We start from the raw sequence: 17,477 nt of genomic DNA, 5'->3' as shown, positions 1-17,477 counted from the left end.
GTCGCACGTTTAATGCCCTTCAAGATGCTAAAATCTATGGCTACATTGAAGTAGTCAAGGAGGATTGCATAAACCATGTGCACAAGCATATGGGAGCAGCTTTGCGCAACCTCTTGCAGAGGAACAAGGGTGCAGGAAAACGAAGTCTTGGTGGCAGAGGAAGGCTCACAGCTGATCTAGTTGACAAGCTAGCTATATATTATGGCCGAGCGCTAAGGTCGAATGTACGTAATGTGGATGCCATGCAGCAAGCCATGATGGCAACATATTACCACATCATGTCTACTGACGGCAACATATTACCACATCATGTCTACTGATGACTGCCCCAATCACACTTTGTGTCCCACAGGTGAGCAGTCTTGGTGCCGCCACAACGCCGCAAAAGCAAAAGAGGAGCCCGAACCAAAGCATAAGTACAGTCTGCCAAGCGATGTGGCTGAAGCTCTTTTGCCCGTGTACAGTCGCTTATCAGAGAAGAGCCTGCTGCAGAGGTGCATTCAGGGGAAGACCCAGAATTCAAACGAGAGCTTCCACTCGATCATCTGGACCTTGATCCACAAAGAGCGGCATTCTTCACTGTTTGCTGTGGAAGCAGCCACAGCAGAAGCTGTGCTGCGCTTCAATGTCTGCTGCAAGCATACAGCAACAGTAATTCTGCAAGAATGCAACGCGAACGTGCCAGCAACTGTCTCCAGGAGAGCTGAAGAAAAGGACTTGCGCCGTAACGCGCGTTCTGCGAAGAAGCGGGCGACTTCGCTTGGCTTCGCTAAAGCGGAAAAAAAGAAGCACCGCGACAACATGCACCCTGACTATGCTCCTGGTGCATTTTGAAAGCATGCGAAGGTCTTTGGGGTTTTCTTTCCTGATTAAATATGCTGTGAGGTGTGAGTGCTTCTCACAATCCCCCAATTTTGGTGGTGTTGCATTTTTTGAAGATAAATATCTGCGGTCCTGTTCTTGCTATTTTTTTTTTTTTTTGCTAGAAAGGGAACCTTGTGAGTCACATGACACAGAGGTAAATGCAATGACCACAAGAAAAAATTTACTGAGAAGGTTATCTGTGTTGGGTACCCAAATGGACCTTTCCTTTCAAAAGTTTCCTATTGCATAACTAAGGCTGAAATTGGCATAAGCCATTAATTTTTGCTTTAGTTCACTTTCCACTAGTTTCTGATCATGTTGACATATCAATCATTGACATAATTTACATGTCCAGTGTCGTTCAATATATTTGCGAACACGGCGCAGCGTGGCCGCGCTCTGCTGAGCGTCAGCGCATCCGGCGCGGTCACGCATCGAAACAATGTGGCGCAGGCGTACAGGAGACAGGAGGCGGTGCTTCGTGTCGTCTGCTACAGTGCGGAAGTGCACCGGGCTTGCTTTGCTGGGAAACGCACCTAACTGTGTGCTGGCAGCGCCCAGGCACGCCGAGATGGCATTGTCGCATTTTACTTACTGCAGAGTGTTGTTCATGGAAGGGTACCCTATGGATAGTTAACTAGCAAAGGGAGCTAGCTTGGGCACGGCAATCTCTTATCCACTGGCGCGGCTGATAAGCTGCTTCAAATACGTGCCAAGCTGAGCGACTGCTCGGACCAAGTGAATGATTCTCGGATGACTTGTGAAAGCACGATCTACTGCACAATCTTCATGTTCATCGTCTGACAAACGTCATGCTATCAGTTTTAAATGTAGTGATGTCACTTTTGTTCTTTCCATGCTTATTTCTTATGCTGCCCCAGTAATAAAAGCGGTGTAACAGTCGAGGGGTATGTAATTTTCGCCGAACCTTGGGAGAGCAAGCGATGTCACGTGTTCCGGAGAGCAAAAGATGGAAAATTGTAGCGCTAAGCCTACAAGCATATTCTCAGAGGAGGATATCAATGTTAACAAATCGGCCACTTTCGACCGTGAACCGGATTGTTCAGGCATACCGAAAGGAGCGAAGGATCAAGGATCATCCGCGGACAGGCCGTCCAAAAGTCGCCAATGAAGACGACGACATGAATATCGTTGCGGCCGCTGTGGACAAGCCCACTGCCAGTGCGACTGAAATTAAGAATACTGTCGGGCTTCCAGGTGTGTCGAACTCAACAGTGACGCGTCGCCTACGCGCGGCTGGCCTCAAGTCAAGAACAGCTGCACAGACGCCACTTGTGAGCGAGAAGAACAAGGAGAAGCGCCAGGCATTTGCCCGAGATCATGAGCAATGGACAGAAGAGCACTGGGGAAAGGTCGTATTTACTGACGAATCTGCTTTAACGACCAGGTGGGACCATCATCAGCGATTCTGGCGGCCAGAAAACTGCCGGTAAGTGTAATCATTTAAGCAATTTAATCCTAAAATGCATCATTTTAGGCACTAGTATTTACTGTTATTAAGCTTTAAACGTTAATATGCTTGTTTTAACAAGTGTCAAGAATAATTTTTGCAGTGGCCAAACAACTGTAGTTCTTCAAAGCATATACATTAAGCAAAATATCATATTAAACTTCGACAAAAATAAACAAATTCTCTAAATTAACAGCACAGCTACGATCAGTGACGAACGCTACAACCAAAATAACTGAAGTTTGAGTTTGTGTCAGTTACGGCTGAAATTTATTATTATCGAATGTTATAAGCTGGCGCCTACATTTAAATCGCGCAGAACATCCTGTTCATAAAGAAATAGGAGAATGGTGAGAAAGTGACTGTAGGATCGGTTAATATTTTAAGAATTCGCTAGTGGCAAAGGAGGCTGCTAATGCCCTAGCGTGCGTCAGTACCATAGCCAATATCATTTTGTCTGACAGTAATGCAGCTATTCACAACTTTTGTAACGGGGTGGTCTCCAGTCAAGCCGCCAGATTACCCCTCAAGCAGAGAGGTCTCTCTCATAAGGGTTCCTGCTCATGAGCATTCCGGGGAATGAGGCTGCTCCCAGTCTCGCTCGAGAATTATACATCCGAGCTGCTCTGGAAGTGTCCCTGAGTGGGAATAAAGACCCTCTGATGAGGTATAAAGAAAAAACCGAAACACCTAGGCTGGATAGGAGGAGACTCTCACTTCCAGATAGGTCGCTCACTCCAAAGGAAGGCAGGGCATATAGGAGGCTTCAGGGCAGCAGATTCTTTCCTTACTGTATACTACACGATGAAGACACTGGGGAGCCTGAGCTGTGCACTAGGTGCCACAAAATGACTTCGTAAAATCACTTAATTTGGGAGTGTCCGGATTCTCCTGGGGCTAAATCACAAAGCACCGCAGACCTTGCCACCTGGGGAGAGCTGATCCGGAGCCACGACACGGATCAGCAAAGACTCATCATCCGTCAGGCGGAGACAGCTTACTACAAGATTCTCTCCGCGGCCTTCGATACTGAGAGCCGGCTGGGAGGCACCCCCTCCTAACTGCTGCACCCTGACCGTGAGGCCCCGTGATGACGGGAATAAGGTTCATTCATTCATTAATTCATTCATTCATCAAGAAATAGGTGCCAGTAGACAGCCAATTTTTACACTGCAGCATAGTCTCGGAGTATTTTATGATCTTTCAAAATAATTGAATTCATAAAAAATGGCCTCGTTCACACTTTTTTGTATGATTTTGTTAAGTGGCCCGGTAATGACCACTAGACAATCATAAAATATATAATTGATATTTCTGTTCCTTCTAGATTGCCGGTCGCACCTGCATTTTTTACCAACATTAAGATTTTTTTTTCGTTTTCTTCAGGTATATGCCTGAGTATATGAAGCAAGTCGCTGCCAGCGGCCGGTCCGCTGTGAATGTTTGGAGCGCTGTGACCGCCGAAGGCCTAGGACCCCTGGTTCGCCTAGAGAGCCGCTTCAAAGGAGAGGCCTACTGCTCAATCCTGGACGATGTGCTCTTCCCTTACCTTCTAGGAGGACCATTTCCGGAGAGCGACTTCATTCTGCAGCATGATAACTCGCCAATACACAAATCAAAAAGAGTTGCTGCATTTCTTGAGCTCCGCGACATCGCAGTGCTGGAATGGCCTGCTCAGTCCCCTGACCTAAATGTTATTGAGAATGTCTGGGGCATCATGAAGAGCGCTATGACCGGCCGACAGGTGCACAGCCTCTCAGTGGATGCCTGTGGACTGTTCTTCAAGAGGAGTGGGAGCGGTACACCACGTTCGAAGAAAGCGATGCCGGCAGAAAGCGTCAGTGGAGACAGGAAAAACACGTGAATGGCGCGGTAGCAGAGGAAAATAAATCTAATAAGGCATTTCAGTGCTACGATTAGGGTCATTTGACTTATGACATGAGCTTCCAACCAAATACATTTTTGTTCAGCCTTCTTAATGGTGCAAGTAAGGATATCTTGAGTAAAGAAAAAGTCACACGATTGTACAAATTTACCTTTATACGTTTTAAAAAATCGTACAAGGTTCGGTGCTTTCTTTCATTTCTATAGTAAGTTTCGAAGTTCTATCAAGCAACCTGCGGGCTTTTTCGCCCTAGGCTGATCCTGGACCCAGAAGAGCAAAACTGAAGCCAACTCCGTGCACATGGTTTAGCAGCTCCTGCTGTAAAACATCTCATTCGACTTAGGAAGAATGGACAGAAAACAAAGCTGTGCTCTGTTACCCCACGCCGCCTGCAGAGTGCGGTCAAGTGCTGAGAATGTCTCGCTGCGCCTGCACTGTGGGGAGCACCTGACTTCTGAGTCGGGGGAACCAAGTTCGATCTCGGCCGCTGCGGCCCTGTTTTGATGGAGGCGAAAGGAAACACGATCATTAATGCGCTATATCCGTGCATGGTAAGAATCGCCGAGGGTCGAAATGATCCAGATCCCTCTACTAGGTCGACGTCTCCCATAGCGCGAGTCGCTTTTGGGCTTTTCACAGCGTAAACCAATCCAGACTAGAGCTGAGAAATTTGAAACAACACCTGCATTGAACCGAGTACGCTCCACGGGGACACATGCTGCTGAGTTGGCGTGTGCAGGACCAACAGCAACGCGCTGCAGTCAGTAAAATGCGACAATGCCACTTCGGCGCGTCTGAGCGCTGCAAGCACACAGGTGCGCTTCCGCACTGTAGCAGACGACACGAAGCACCGCCTCCCGTCTCCTGTGCGCCTGCGCCACATTGTTTCGATGCGCGACCGCGCCGGATGCGCTGACGCTCCGCAGAGCGCGGCCACGCTGCGCCGTGTTCGCACATATTTTGAACGACCCTGTACATACTGTGAGATGTTTTTTCTCGTTTTCTCAAAACTGCAATTTTCAGGGTTCTGCAATTTTGGAGGAGCGATATCTCTTAAACTATTTGTGCTATAGCTCTCATTCTTGTTCTGCTAGAAAGAAAAGCTCTTGGACAGTGCATTAAGACTGAAATATGTTCAGTTATTACACGGCAACATTTATAAAATTAATTATCAATCTTGGGTGCCAACTTGGGCTTTTTGTCACAAAAGTTTGACTAGGTGTAACTTTGGTTGAAATTCTTCTAGCACATTAATCCTTGTCTTGTTGCACTCTATGATCCTTGTAGATCACTCTGGCAGGTTTATTCTCATCATGCCATAGAGTGTTTAGTAATCAGCCCACCTACAAATGAGCAACATGAATTAGGTGAAATTTTGAAAACTATTTCATCTACAAGAAAACTAATCAGATATTTGAAATCAGCATGCAAAAATATACAAATGGTGCAAGTTTCAACCAGATCCACCCATAAATAAGGAAAAAAGTTCTAAGAGGGGTGTCCCCCCCTTAAGGTACACGGGACACACACGTCCCCGGAATTAAACACGGCAAAACTACAGATATACTGCACGCGTCAGCTCTAAACTTCTGCATTTGGCTCCAATAGGTTACCTCTGACGGAAAATTAGGATTCGGTCAGCAACACTGGCACCGCCTTCCCGTCATTTTCGGAAATTGTGCAGCAGGAGCGAAGCGGATTTGGCCCTGCCAAGTAAGTGTATTTTCATGAATTGTATGGCATGCTATCAATCAAGCATGGACAAAAATAGGTTGGTTAGGCTATGTACAGTAGCCGACGGGTAATTCAGACTCCAATAATTCGGACTTGTAGGATATTGCGGACCCCGAGGCACCATCAGTCACCCCATAGAAGCGCATACATATTTCGGAGTTAAAAAGTCCGAAAGTTCGATTTTTCGGACTAATTTCAGTCGCCTGCGGGCCAAAATCGGCCATCTTAGCTTTTCGCCGACGCAAAAGGCGCCATCATGGATTGCGGTGGATTTATGCTGCAATTGGCTTGGCTTGACACACTTTCGGTACCTCATTGTTGCCAGTAGAGGTGCCGGCGATCTCTGACACTTCGAGATGGCAGCCGGATTGTCATCGCCGCCAACTTGCTTTTGTCGCCGACGTTGTCGAGGGCAGTTATCGCTTGTCCAATACGTTGAAAGTTGGTTGTTGGGGGAGGAAATTGTGCAGGACCTATCTCGGTGGGAAAGGATAAAGGAGGGACTGAGAGAAGAGGTGCCGTAATGGAGGGCTCCGGAATAATTTCGACCACCTGGAGATCTTTAACATGCACTAACATTGCACAGCACACAGGCGCCTTTGCGTTTCGCCTCCATCGAAACGCAGCCACTGAGGTCGGGTTCCAAACCGGGTACTACGGATCAGTAGCCGAGCGCCCTAACCACTGAGCCAACGCGGCGGGTCTCATACGTTCACCATTCGCCGTTTCGTCACTTGGGTTTCTCTGACCGCGTTGACCGAGTGGCGCTCAGTCTTCACGAAGTTACATCTGTTCGCCATTTTGTGATTGCGTCCGGCGGTTCCGCCACTTTGAAAGAAGTGCCTTATCTTTGCGCGTGTTTAGCGAGCGGTGTGGTGCACACTCGGATTGTGGACAACATGGCCCCGCCGGGTCCGTCAAAGAAGCGTGGGAAGTATTCTAACTAAATGCGGTGACCTTGCTGTCTAGAGTATACAGTGAAAGCACAACCTTGGCGCAAATACAAGCGCAAATCGTCGCCAGCAAGAGAAATGTTCCGCAAGGTAAAATCAGTTACATTTTTAAGCAGATTTCATCTCAATAAAGTGATTTTTTTGTACTTCATGGATTTTTCGGACCATTTTTCGGGTCCCTTCGGGTCCGAAAAATCGGTCGGCGACTGTAAAGGCTTCCATCATCGTACTGTTTACGAATAACCCATGTCTTGCAGTACAGATGACCCAAAAGTAGCTTGCCTGAATGGTTTCATTACCTGGCTTGATGTCTGGGAATTTTATGGGCATTACACTGGGGTCCTTACCCAGGACACATTGAGTGCCCTAAGGCTATCTGCTCAATCCTTACTGGCATTGGCAAAGTACTGCATAAGTGAACTTCATTTTAAGTACATCCTACTAGGGAAAGTTCTAACGGATCCTCTCGAGAGTCGTTTTGGACAGTACCGGCAAATGGCTGGTGGGCAGTACCACATATCTGTTCGACAGCTTTGTGAGACAGAGGGCAGTATTCGCCTTCAAAATGGCCTGCCAAAGATGAGCACTGTTGACTTCAGAAACATCGAAGAGACAAACAGTGTCAGAGATGTAGGAACCTCCTTTAGTGTTCAAGTTGTAGACGCTGACCATGATGCACTCAGAGAATGAATGCCAGTTATTGATTATGTTGGCAGGTATTGTGCACATGCTACAATGAAAGTTTTAAAGTGTGAAAGTTGCCGAGGACACTTGGTTGTTACCGGAAGTGAGACGGAAATGGAAGAAGACACCTATTCCTTAATCGCACAACTGGACCGAGGTGGACTTAAGTTTCCCTCTGCCCTTGTGATTACAATAGTCTAGTACGCGGAGGTTGTAGTTACAAAGCTTGTGACACACAGTGGGCCTCTTCGATTATCCACCTCTGGCAGCCCGCAGGCAGCCCGCGGGCTACCAGAGCGCGCCGCCAGGCGCTCGATTTTCTCGGGCTGCTCCGCCCACTTCCGGTGGCTACCCAGAACGCGTTCGATTTTCTCTGGCTGGGCGGTTTCGGGCTGCCAGCTGGCAGCCAGACTCGCCAGGACAATTTTGTGCTGGCAGCGTCGTCTGCTAGTTCCACAGCTCTCCGCTCTGGCGGCTAGCAGACGACAAAATGGAGGGAGGCGCATTCTCGACAGCTTGGGTGGTTAATAGCTAGGGTGCAGAAACGGCGTTCGCATTCGCATCTGTGCTGTTTTCCTAACCGTATCTTATTTCGAGTGGAATCTCCGAGCCGTATCCTGTTTACTCGTTTCAACTGACGCTTCCTATTTCGGCATCTCCGCGCGGCGTCTCGCGCGAAGCGTTGTTTCCTCTCTTGATTACTTGAGAAGATAGGTTGATTTCCGGTCGTATTTTATTTTACTATGTTCACGTTGGCATCTCTCTAAACTGCATGCATGCATGAGTGCTCTTGTACGCTGGCTTGCAGCTGCTAACCTTCTCTTCTTGCGGCGTCTACGATATTTGCGGCGTCTACGATATATCTATTCTTGAATCAGCCGTATTTATCTTTGTTGCGTGTCTTGCAGGTTCAGCGGACGCTCCCGATTTGTTTTTCGAACGACGATGGCCGCGCTTCGGATATCATATCGCAAATTTCGGCAGTTCTGCGTGGCGTCTCAAACGGGCGCGCCGTTATCTCTCTCAAACTCGTTAGCGCGCTTATATCTTTTCGTTTGCGCGGCGGGTACAGCTGTATTGTATATATTTGCTTTTTTTCTCTTGCAGGCTCAGCTAACGACGCCTGTTTCGTTCGCACCTCTGGGTTTCGGCTCGATCGTATCGGCATGCGCGCTCCGAGCGTCCCGTACACACGCGTGAGACGCGGTTCATGAGATAATTAACGGATGCATCGTATATATGAGACACGGGCGTCTCATATACGATATGCACCCGTTATCTCGTGAACTCCACGCGGTTGGTTTCCGGTCTTGTTTTATTGCAGCACATGTACGCGCGTGTCGGCGCGCTCCTCTGATGCGCATGCAAGCATATGTGCCGGCGTGCATGCGTTGTAGCGCTTTTTGCTGCTGGCTTAAGTGGTATCTAATTCTTAGTTTGTGGCGCCTACGATATCGATATCTCTCTTCTGGTATCAACATATCTTAAATTTGGTTCGTCTCTTGCAGAGGTTGAGCGATATCGTTCTGTTTCGGACAGCACTTCGGCATCCAGCTCTGCTCGGCACCCGTGCGGCATCACTTTGGTGCCGACATGCATGCGTGCGCGTGTAAGCTTACGGGTAGTATCTTATTCTGTTTCTTTGGCGGTTTACGTATGTCTAGCAGGAGTCATTCGTTCTGCATGCTATCTTTTGCATCTTCTTCGGCCCTTATTTATACGTCACCTCCCTTCCAACGCTTTCACTTCATACGTTCATTTCGGAGGAGATGGCCGCGCCGCTTAGAATCATCTTGGAAGGTGTGGAGAGAGAAATTTTTGAGGCAGTCGACGACACCGGTGCACCCATTGTCCACGGAAACCAGCGCCTTTATGCGACAGCAGGTACGTACGTACGTGTACCTTTCTCGCTTGTATGTATATGCAATATTTGATCAGTACTTAATGCGCAACATATATATGCTCTCCTTTGGTTGCAGACAACGTGCAGGTTTGGCTGAATGCGCCGGCAGCCCCCGTCCCACATACCATCGAGCCCGAGGAGTTGTGGCCTCGGGCCAAAGTTCTTTTCCTGATTCAAGAATATAAAAATTTCAAATCAGACCCTTCTAAACGCCTAAAAACTAAAAGACAACTCTGGGAAAATTTGGCAGATTTAGTGAATTCCAAATTCGGTTGCCATTTGACCCATTCGCAAATTGAGAACAAGTGGAGAAATCTAGAGAGAAAATATAAAAGGTGCGACAGCATAATAGCCAGTCAGGGGCGGACCGGAGAACACGCGAGTTTGAAGAGTAAGTATACGTAGAACATGATCTCAGTAGAGATAATTAACTTCTACTGAATGGAAAACTTTGTTTTCCTGATCCTACATACGTGACTTTTGCCCCTGAAGCAGTTTAGTCATTCCACAAACCTGTGAATTAAGAATGTTGCAGCATTTTTTACTTTTTTGGTGCAGGTAGATTTTGTGACAGAATAATTAACTGTACCAATTTTGGACATCTTTTGTCTAAATAATGTAATTCCTGTTGTAATTTTAGGGTGTTATAGATTACACAGCAACATTTGGGCAGATAAATTGACTGTCTTTTTGTCAATTGCATACAGCTGCTGAGAGGCATGAACCCGGACTTTGTGCTCATGTCAACAGCTTTGCTGCTGGGCAACTATCGGGCATTATGCATGCCGGCCATGGTTATAAGCTAGCTATACATGTGTCTTGCGTCGCTGAGTAGATATGCCAAGCTTTATGCATGAAATAATGTGTTTGTACACATATTAAGTGATGTCATATATATGTGTCAAAGGATCATAATTTTTTTTTGTCCTCAGGGAGCTCGCTGAAATTTTTGAAAAAGCTCACAGCATCAACCCACCCTACCTGCTGGGGCCAGGACTCGTCCGGAGCGTCCAAGAGCGAGTCATTTTTTTTTTCTGCACACGACAAGTGCGACAGGGAATTTACATGCACTGTAGCACAGGCATTGCCGAAATAAGAACTAGTAAATTGGGTTTGCCTCCTAGCCATATAGCGGAATCCTTATGGCACCACTACACAGCAAATGGCCTCAGATAGTGAGGAATGTTTTCCTTAAAGATTTAAAGTTTAAGGGGTGCAATGTGCTCCATTACATGCCGAAAGAACCAATCCAGTTGCTTGGTTGCTTTTGAAAAAGACAGTGCATGTCGTGCAAAACATATTTGAAATCAAACACTACCAGGGGTTTCTCCAAGTATAAAATCAGGGGAATGTTGAAGCTAGGGGAGTAGCGGTAGTCATTTTTCAGTTTTTAATTGTGTCTTGATGTGGCACGTAGGACTAGAAAGGCTCATGACTGCAACACTCATGTCAAAGAGTGCCAACAATTGCTTCGCTTTAGACAAGGATACAAGTCATATATCAAGAGACAAAAGTAAGGAACAAGGACTGCATGAAATGTGTCCACAAACGGCGCAGTAGCTCGGACTACTAATAAACCTTACATGAAGAAATATCGCTGTCAGTCGCCTATCAAAGACTTGTTAAACTCTGCAAAACATGCATCTTTGCTCTGAACATAACAGATCGAGTCAGTAATTAAACACACACACCAAGAAGTCATGTGCATGCTGAACACTACGCACATGCGGAAGGTGTACATCAGAGCTTTAATATCAGAGCTTTAATATTTCTCCATGGGCCCAACCAAAGGAATGTCGTGCGGCAACTGACGCTCAACTCTCTACCGAGGCTTGAGGACATAGATGCATGTGAAAATGGGCATGCCTACGAGCTCCTTGTCACACTTGTTGCAAACTGTGCAGCAAACATAATGCTTAACTTATGCAAACAAAGGAATGATCAACTTCACATTATAAAAGAACAGAAGGCAAAAAACAGAAAAGCCCAAATCTTTCTTGAAAAGTAATTTTCCATAACTTGTGCACCGCACATTTAATTACCTTAAATTGCACTGCAGGTATTTTATTAGTTTCCTCATGTGATTTCTTTGGCGAACTTCTGTTTGTTGTAGTGCAATGAGCCTTCTTTTGTTTGCGTCATGCATGCTTTCTAGCCCAGAGTTTAAATGACAATTCTTTGTTTTCAATCAGATTTAAAAGTATTTTGGCAATTAAGTGCAATAGCACATTGCAATAGCAATAGCATGCAATAGCACATTGCAATAGCAATTGCAATAGCATGCAATAGCACATACCATAGCACAGCACACTTGCCTGTGCTGTGCTATGCGCGTTTAAATGGTGTACAGTGCGGAACACACATGTGCACATGCATTTGTGGTGGTGTGAGTACATACGTGTTTCTGCTGGGATATAGGAGTGTGCAGATCTCTTCTCTGCAGCTGTGCGCGGAATGAGTGCTATGAAAACTGGTGTGTGTTTGCAAGACATATCCTATATGCGGAAGAAATGTGCTGCATGTGGTACACGTCGTCTAAGCGAGATGAGTGCCACCCAGTGTGTGCGTGGTGGAAAGTCCAGCTACAGCTCGCCAAGTCGTGTAAACAATCACCATGTGTGCTGCCACAGTTGTGGTCTTCTCAAAGTACCTGATCACTGCAGCGGCATCCGGACGCCACCTCAAGACGTTCCAAGTGAGCGGGGGCATCCAGTTCTCCATTAAACTCGTAATTGGCTGTATTTCATGCGTGGTTCCTACTCTATAGTATGAGCCCTGCAGCGGGGGCGTCACATGGGTAGGCGCTGAGTTTATGCACAGAAAGTTATTTGCTGCCCAATTCTACACGCAGCTGCCACACAAAGTTGCCCTAAAGTCCCCATGAAACATGATGTGAATTAAAATCGCCAGCCACAATAATCACCATTTGGCAAAAGCAAGTGAAGAGGCCCAGTATCTTGCACACCACTTTCATACATGCCTGTCTAATATTCAGAGAACCTCAACTCCATCAATTAGGCAGACATTGACTCTTCTTGAACAACTGGTTCTGGGCCAAGTGAAGAAAGTGCGCATTAATGCGAGAAGGAACATCCTCTCTGTTGATGTCTCCAATCGGGCCACCTTGGACAAGTTGAAGACCGTATCAGCCCTTGGCAACATACGAGTTCGCTCGTTCTTTGCTCATGGACTTAGCACTACCGCTGGCATGATTTCCGACGTGGACATAGAGATCAAGGATATGGACTTGGTGCAACTTCTATCTTGTCCTGTTCGCTTAAGTGACATCCATTGTTTTGGCCAATCACGGCGTGTCAGATTAGTGTTCGAGGGTTCTATTTTACCATCTCACGTGAAAGTGGGTGCTATGAGGCACCCAGTGCGTCCTTATGTACCCCGACCGCTGCAGTGCCGAAAATGCCAGATTAGACATGCAAGTGATGCGTGTACGAGTACGAAAGCATGCCCGCATTGTAGCGGCGTTCACGAGGGACCTACATGTACGATTGAAGCTCCAGTTTGTGGCAACTGCTTGTGCCAATTTGTGCCAACATCTAGGGAATGTTCGAAGGTAAAAACAGAGATGAAGATCTTGAAGAAAATGGTGAGAGACCATTCTACTCACCGAGAAACAGCAACCGCCATGCGTCGCTACAGAAGGAGTACACGGAACCAGCATAAGAAATTGAATTTAGTAAATGGAGTGACAACACATCAGGAGGAACGAGACCACTCTGCCACGCAGAAGCCACCGCCTCCAGCTCCGCATGAGCCAAGTATGCCAACCATCCAGGTGGACTCTGCAGAGTGGCCACCTTTACCATCGCGCACTGTAAGCTTTGTGACACGTCCCCCTGTGCGTCCGCCGGATGTGTCTACAACAGATGACCAAATCAGGGCGATGCTGAAACAACTGATAGGCACCTTACGGCTTATAATTTTTGGAGTGGACACGCCCATTGCTAAGGCTGTTGTCCAAGTTTCAGACGCTAAAATTTTAGCATCCAAATTTTAGCATCCAAATTTTAGTTGCTTGACACTCTTCACCAACTAAAAGCGCAATTTTGGCTTTCATGCTCACATTAATGGCGTGGTATCCGGCCACAATCAACGGACAAATTGTTCCATACGTAACACATCACAAATTCTTAGGTCTTATGATAGACCGTGACTTGTCCTTGATGAAGCACATTTCTTAGCTCAAGAAAAAGCTCGACAGCTTTGCAAGCATTGTGTGGTGTATAGCAGGGAAATCCTCAAGTCCCTCTGAGCAATCTTTACTTCACGTGTAACAGGCGCTGGTGGTCGATCTTCTCAGATACAGTGCACCCGTTCTCTCGGGGGTCAGACTATCAGGCCTGCGTGCGCTTGGAAGCGCACATGCTCGTGCTTTAAGAGTACGCTTGGGTTTGCAATGCAAAACTTCTACATCGGGCGCATTTTACGAGGCCTGCGCCTGCCCAGCACGAATTTATTTTCAACAGGAGCCACTTGTGTGCATTTGCGACATCTGACCAGGCACCATCACCACCACCTGACCAATATTAGTACTGTGCGTCAAGATTCAGCCTTTTCCAAAACCCTCTGGAAGCAGTGCAATGCAGTGCCTACGAACTACATACCACACCAGATTGCGGAGGTGCTACTTTGGGCAGTACCGAAACCGTCCATACGTACAACCATCCCAAGGATAACAAAGAAGACGCACATCACACCAGTCGGTCTGAAACAGCTGCTGCTGTCGTACACTGCATCTATGTATGGTGACTCACAGCATTTTTAGGCGGACGGATCCGTGACGACCACCTCTTCAGCTGCAGCGGTGATAGTGCCTGGAAATGCCTTAGGTCATCGTTTCAGGCTAATGCATAAAACATCATATACGGCAACAAAATTGGCAGCCATACGAGAGGCCTTCCATTATATTGGTCACCACTCCACGCACCAATGGACTATATTCTGTGACTCGAGGTCGGCCTTACAGGTCATACAAACTTGCATTAAACCGAGGACATGCGGGCAGCTTGTTCAACAGATTGTGCTTTTGTTAGATGCGGCTTTTCACCGTGGCCATATCATAAAGCGTCAGTGGATACCGAGCCATTTCGGCATAGCGGGAAACGAGCTTGCTGATGCAGAGGCTCGGCTAGCTCATGCTGATGGTGCTTTCATTGAAATAGCCTTTTCCAGATCTTACATTAAAGCCTTGCTAGCACATTTAATGTAAGCCGCAATGCAGTTGCACTGGAACGATTCGAGCCATCAACAGGACCGCATCTCTAAGCTTGACGCCTGCTCACGATTTCATCGGTAATCTAGGGTAATGTGACGTGAAGGGACTTTATTTCACCGGTTACGGCTTGGCATTACCTACACCAAACACTACATTCACAAGATCGGTATAGAAACTAATCCAAACTGCGTACAGTGTCACTCTCCAGAGACTATTGGACACCTTCTTTGCGAGTGTCCGAACTACACAGATGAGAACACTGGAAGCGACCGTGAGACAACAGGACTCTTGCCCTCTCTCTGAAAAAACTCTGAATGCGACAGGGGGAAACGTGCTGATGGGTGATGTGTGACGAAGGCCGTGCTCAGGTTTTTACGTGAAACAGGCCTGGATACCCGTCTGTGACCGCCCATGCACTGCCTACACATTTTACACAGCGTACCACGTTAGTGCATACACAGCGACAGCTGACATCATGCGTGAGTGTGCACATTTGTGTTTTCATGGAGCTTCTACTCCAGTATGTGTTAATGACATGCGTCGGTGTGTGTCCAAGACATTTCACGTGCGCCTACTCATCGCGATGCGAGTGCCAGCCAGTGTGTGTGTGTGTGGACGTCACCTCATGAAGTTCATTGTATTATGCCATCATTGACCTTCATTCGCTCTTTCCCTTTCCTCCCCTTCCCCTTTCCCCAGTGTGGAGTAGCAGGCCAGGGTTATGTTACCACCAGCCGACCTCTCCTCGTTTCCTCTCATTAAGATTCCCTTCTATCTCTCTCTCTATCTGTATTGCAAACAAACAGCGCAAAAGGATAACAAAATCTATGTTGGAATCTTACATTCATGGCTCATTAACTAAATATAAACCGGCCATGTGACTAATCTGGAAGAAACAACAATGAGCCAACCTCCTCTTCTTGACTGGACATCTGGTTGGAATAGCCGGTAACTTCGTGTGAAACAGCTCTTTGGCTGTAGCCCCTTTTGCTGTAAACTTTTTATATCCAAAGTTAACATCGACAACAGGCAATCTAAATCTGGTGAAGCTGAATACAAGGAACGAGAATTTGACGGCAGTAGTCTCAAGGAGCCTATGGCTGCGAGAGCAGGGCAGCAGCAACTGCGTGATGCAAAATACTGTTCTAGAAGGGCTCATAGTCGAGCTGCATGGTTGATTTGGCTGGTCGTTTCTATCAACACGCGGGAACAGCGCATGTGTCTGCATTCTTCTCTTCCGTCCCGTCTGTTAGCGCTGTTCAGTGGTTTCCACCAAAATGCTCTGCTTGGCTTTGATACCAAGCAGACAGGTACTTCTTGGCTTCGGTCTGGGGACGCAGAGAATACGGATGGGAAGTAGGGAACACGCTGCATTTGAGAATCCGCGTATCAAATTTCATGAGCGCCAACGTTGCAAATAAGACCAAAGCTCCCTTTGGGCTAATGGGGATTAGGTCGTAGGACGTTCTCAGGGATGAACCATTAAGGGTTTGTAGGCTTGGTATGAAGAGAAGGCATAGGCGCCATGATGGGTGCAGTAACAGCCTGCATAATATGCGAAACCTGAACTTCAGTAACACTATACAGGCACTCACAGACTCTCTCCACTAGACGCTCTACAACCGTTTCCACGAATGCTTCAACAGCAGCCGCAGTCACCTGGGAAATCGTCGATTCTTATACGGCACCGTTACGGGCTGTTGCTCCTGCGTAGCCGTATGCAAACTCCAACAGCCTCTCATCGCGGACAACGTTGAATCCCTGTCGGTAACCTCAGTGATTTGGGATTCTCGAGCCTGTGCGGGGCAATTCATATAATTTGCTGCATGCGTTTTCCGCAAAGACAAGCACCTCACATTCTCTTCTGAGCTGTCGTTCGATGGATGACCGTCCTCGCCGTTGCAGCAACGCAAGCGAGATTTGAAGGCACCTGCGCTGTGTTCGAAGTGCCAACAAGTGTTACACTGCAGAGGGCTAGTATTTATCGGATCGACACAAAATTCACGAGGCCATGCTTTGATTTCTGACGTCCGGCAAAAGTGGCTGTCACAGGCTCAGTCGGAACCCGCACGTTGTCAGCTGCCCGGATATATACAGCGATACAAAGCACTGCCACCTGCCTTGCAGGGTAGTTCGGGAGTGTCAATTACAGTAGACGGGAATACCTCGAACATGGAAGACGCTCTGCGTAGGTAAGATAGGGTGGAAAGAATGAACTCACCGAAAGCGACGCAAATGTGACACAGCTTTGACGCACGCCTGATCTGGCAATCGGTATATGCTTCCACGACCAAACTGGTGCTCCTCAGTGATGGTCTTGTTATATCAAGTGGCTGCCTGGATATCAGCACGAACAGCCCTGGGTTGTCCTTGACGAGGCCACCATTTCGGGCATCAGCTCAACAGGAATGCTGCTGAAGCCACTGCGCAGGAAAGGCACTCAAATCAGTTGGTCAGGGGACAAGGAGGCCGACAGGAGGAACTCCCCTGTACGGCAGATTGCGTAGACATCATTCCTGTTTTTATGAATTCCGCTACGTGTGTTAATCATTAACGACAGGGTGAACACAAGAACAAGAAAAAATGAAAAAAAAACAGCAAACTGCCCGATGCTTAGCCGACTTGTCAGCACCAGTCAGATTTTCAAGCTCTCATCCCTACCACTACTGTTTTGCGGCTTTCAGTCAGCTGTTCTTGCTCCTACTCAGCCTTCGCTAATTCCTGCTGTTCTTTCATTTCTTCACTCGCGT

At 47.3% G+C, this 17,477-nt stretch overlaps 2 protein-coding genes and 1 long non-coding RNA gene across 6 annotated transcripts in view; 2 read left to right on the top strand and 1 right to left on the bottom strand.

The window, feature by feature from the left end:
• Nucleotides 1-17,477, bottom strand: part of LOC144112654 (uncharacterized) — a 104,014-nt gene that overhangs the window by 69,866 nt on the left and 16,671 nt on the right. For all 3 annotated transcript variants that reach the window (XM_077645468.1, XM_077645467.1, XM_077645469.1), the window contains one exon: nt 16,949-17,150. The gene's annotated coding sequence lies outside the window, so the exon portion shown is untranslated. The remainder of the gene's footprint in view (nt 1-16,948; nt 17,151-17,477) is intronic.
• Nucleotides 187-7,683, top strand: LOC144112653 (uncharacterized). The gene has a single exon (XM_077645462.1). The coding sequence runs from the start codon at nt 310-312 to the stop codon at nt 832-834; it is 525 nt and encodes a 174-aa protein (XP_077501588.1). The 5' UTR covers nt 187-309; the 3' UTR covers nt 835-7,683.
• On the top strand, nt 7,817-10,510 carry LOC144112659 (uncharacterized). Of its 2 annotated transcripts, XR_013310374.1 has the most exons (4): nt 7,817-9,012; nt 9,100-9,475; nt 9,571-9,885; nt 10,427-10,510. It is a non-coding gene; the product is annotated as an uncharacterized LOC144112659 (long non-coding RNA). The 2 variants fall into 2 exon arrangements; XR_013310373.1 differs by lacking the exon at nt 7,817-9,012 and having other exon boundaries at nt 9,024-9,475.

The sequence above is a fragment of the Amblyomma americanum genome, chromosome 1 (assembly GCF_052857255.1).
Source record: "Amblyomma americanum isolate KBUSLIRL-KWMA chromosome 1, ASM5285725v1, whole genome shotgun sequence".
NCBI classification, from domain to species: domain Eukaryota; kingdom Metazoa; phylum Arthropoda; class Arachnida; order Ixodida; family Ixodidae; genus Amblyomma; species Amblyomma americanum.
Note: the sequence above shows the minus strand (reverse complement) of the source record. Positions and strands in the feature narration are given on the sequence as shown.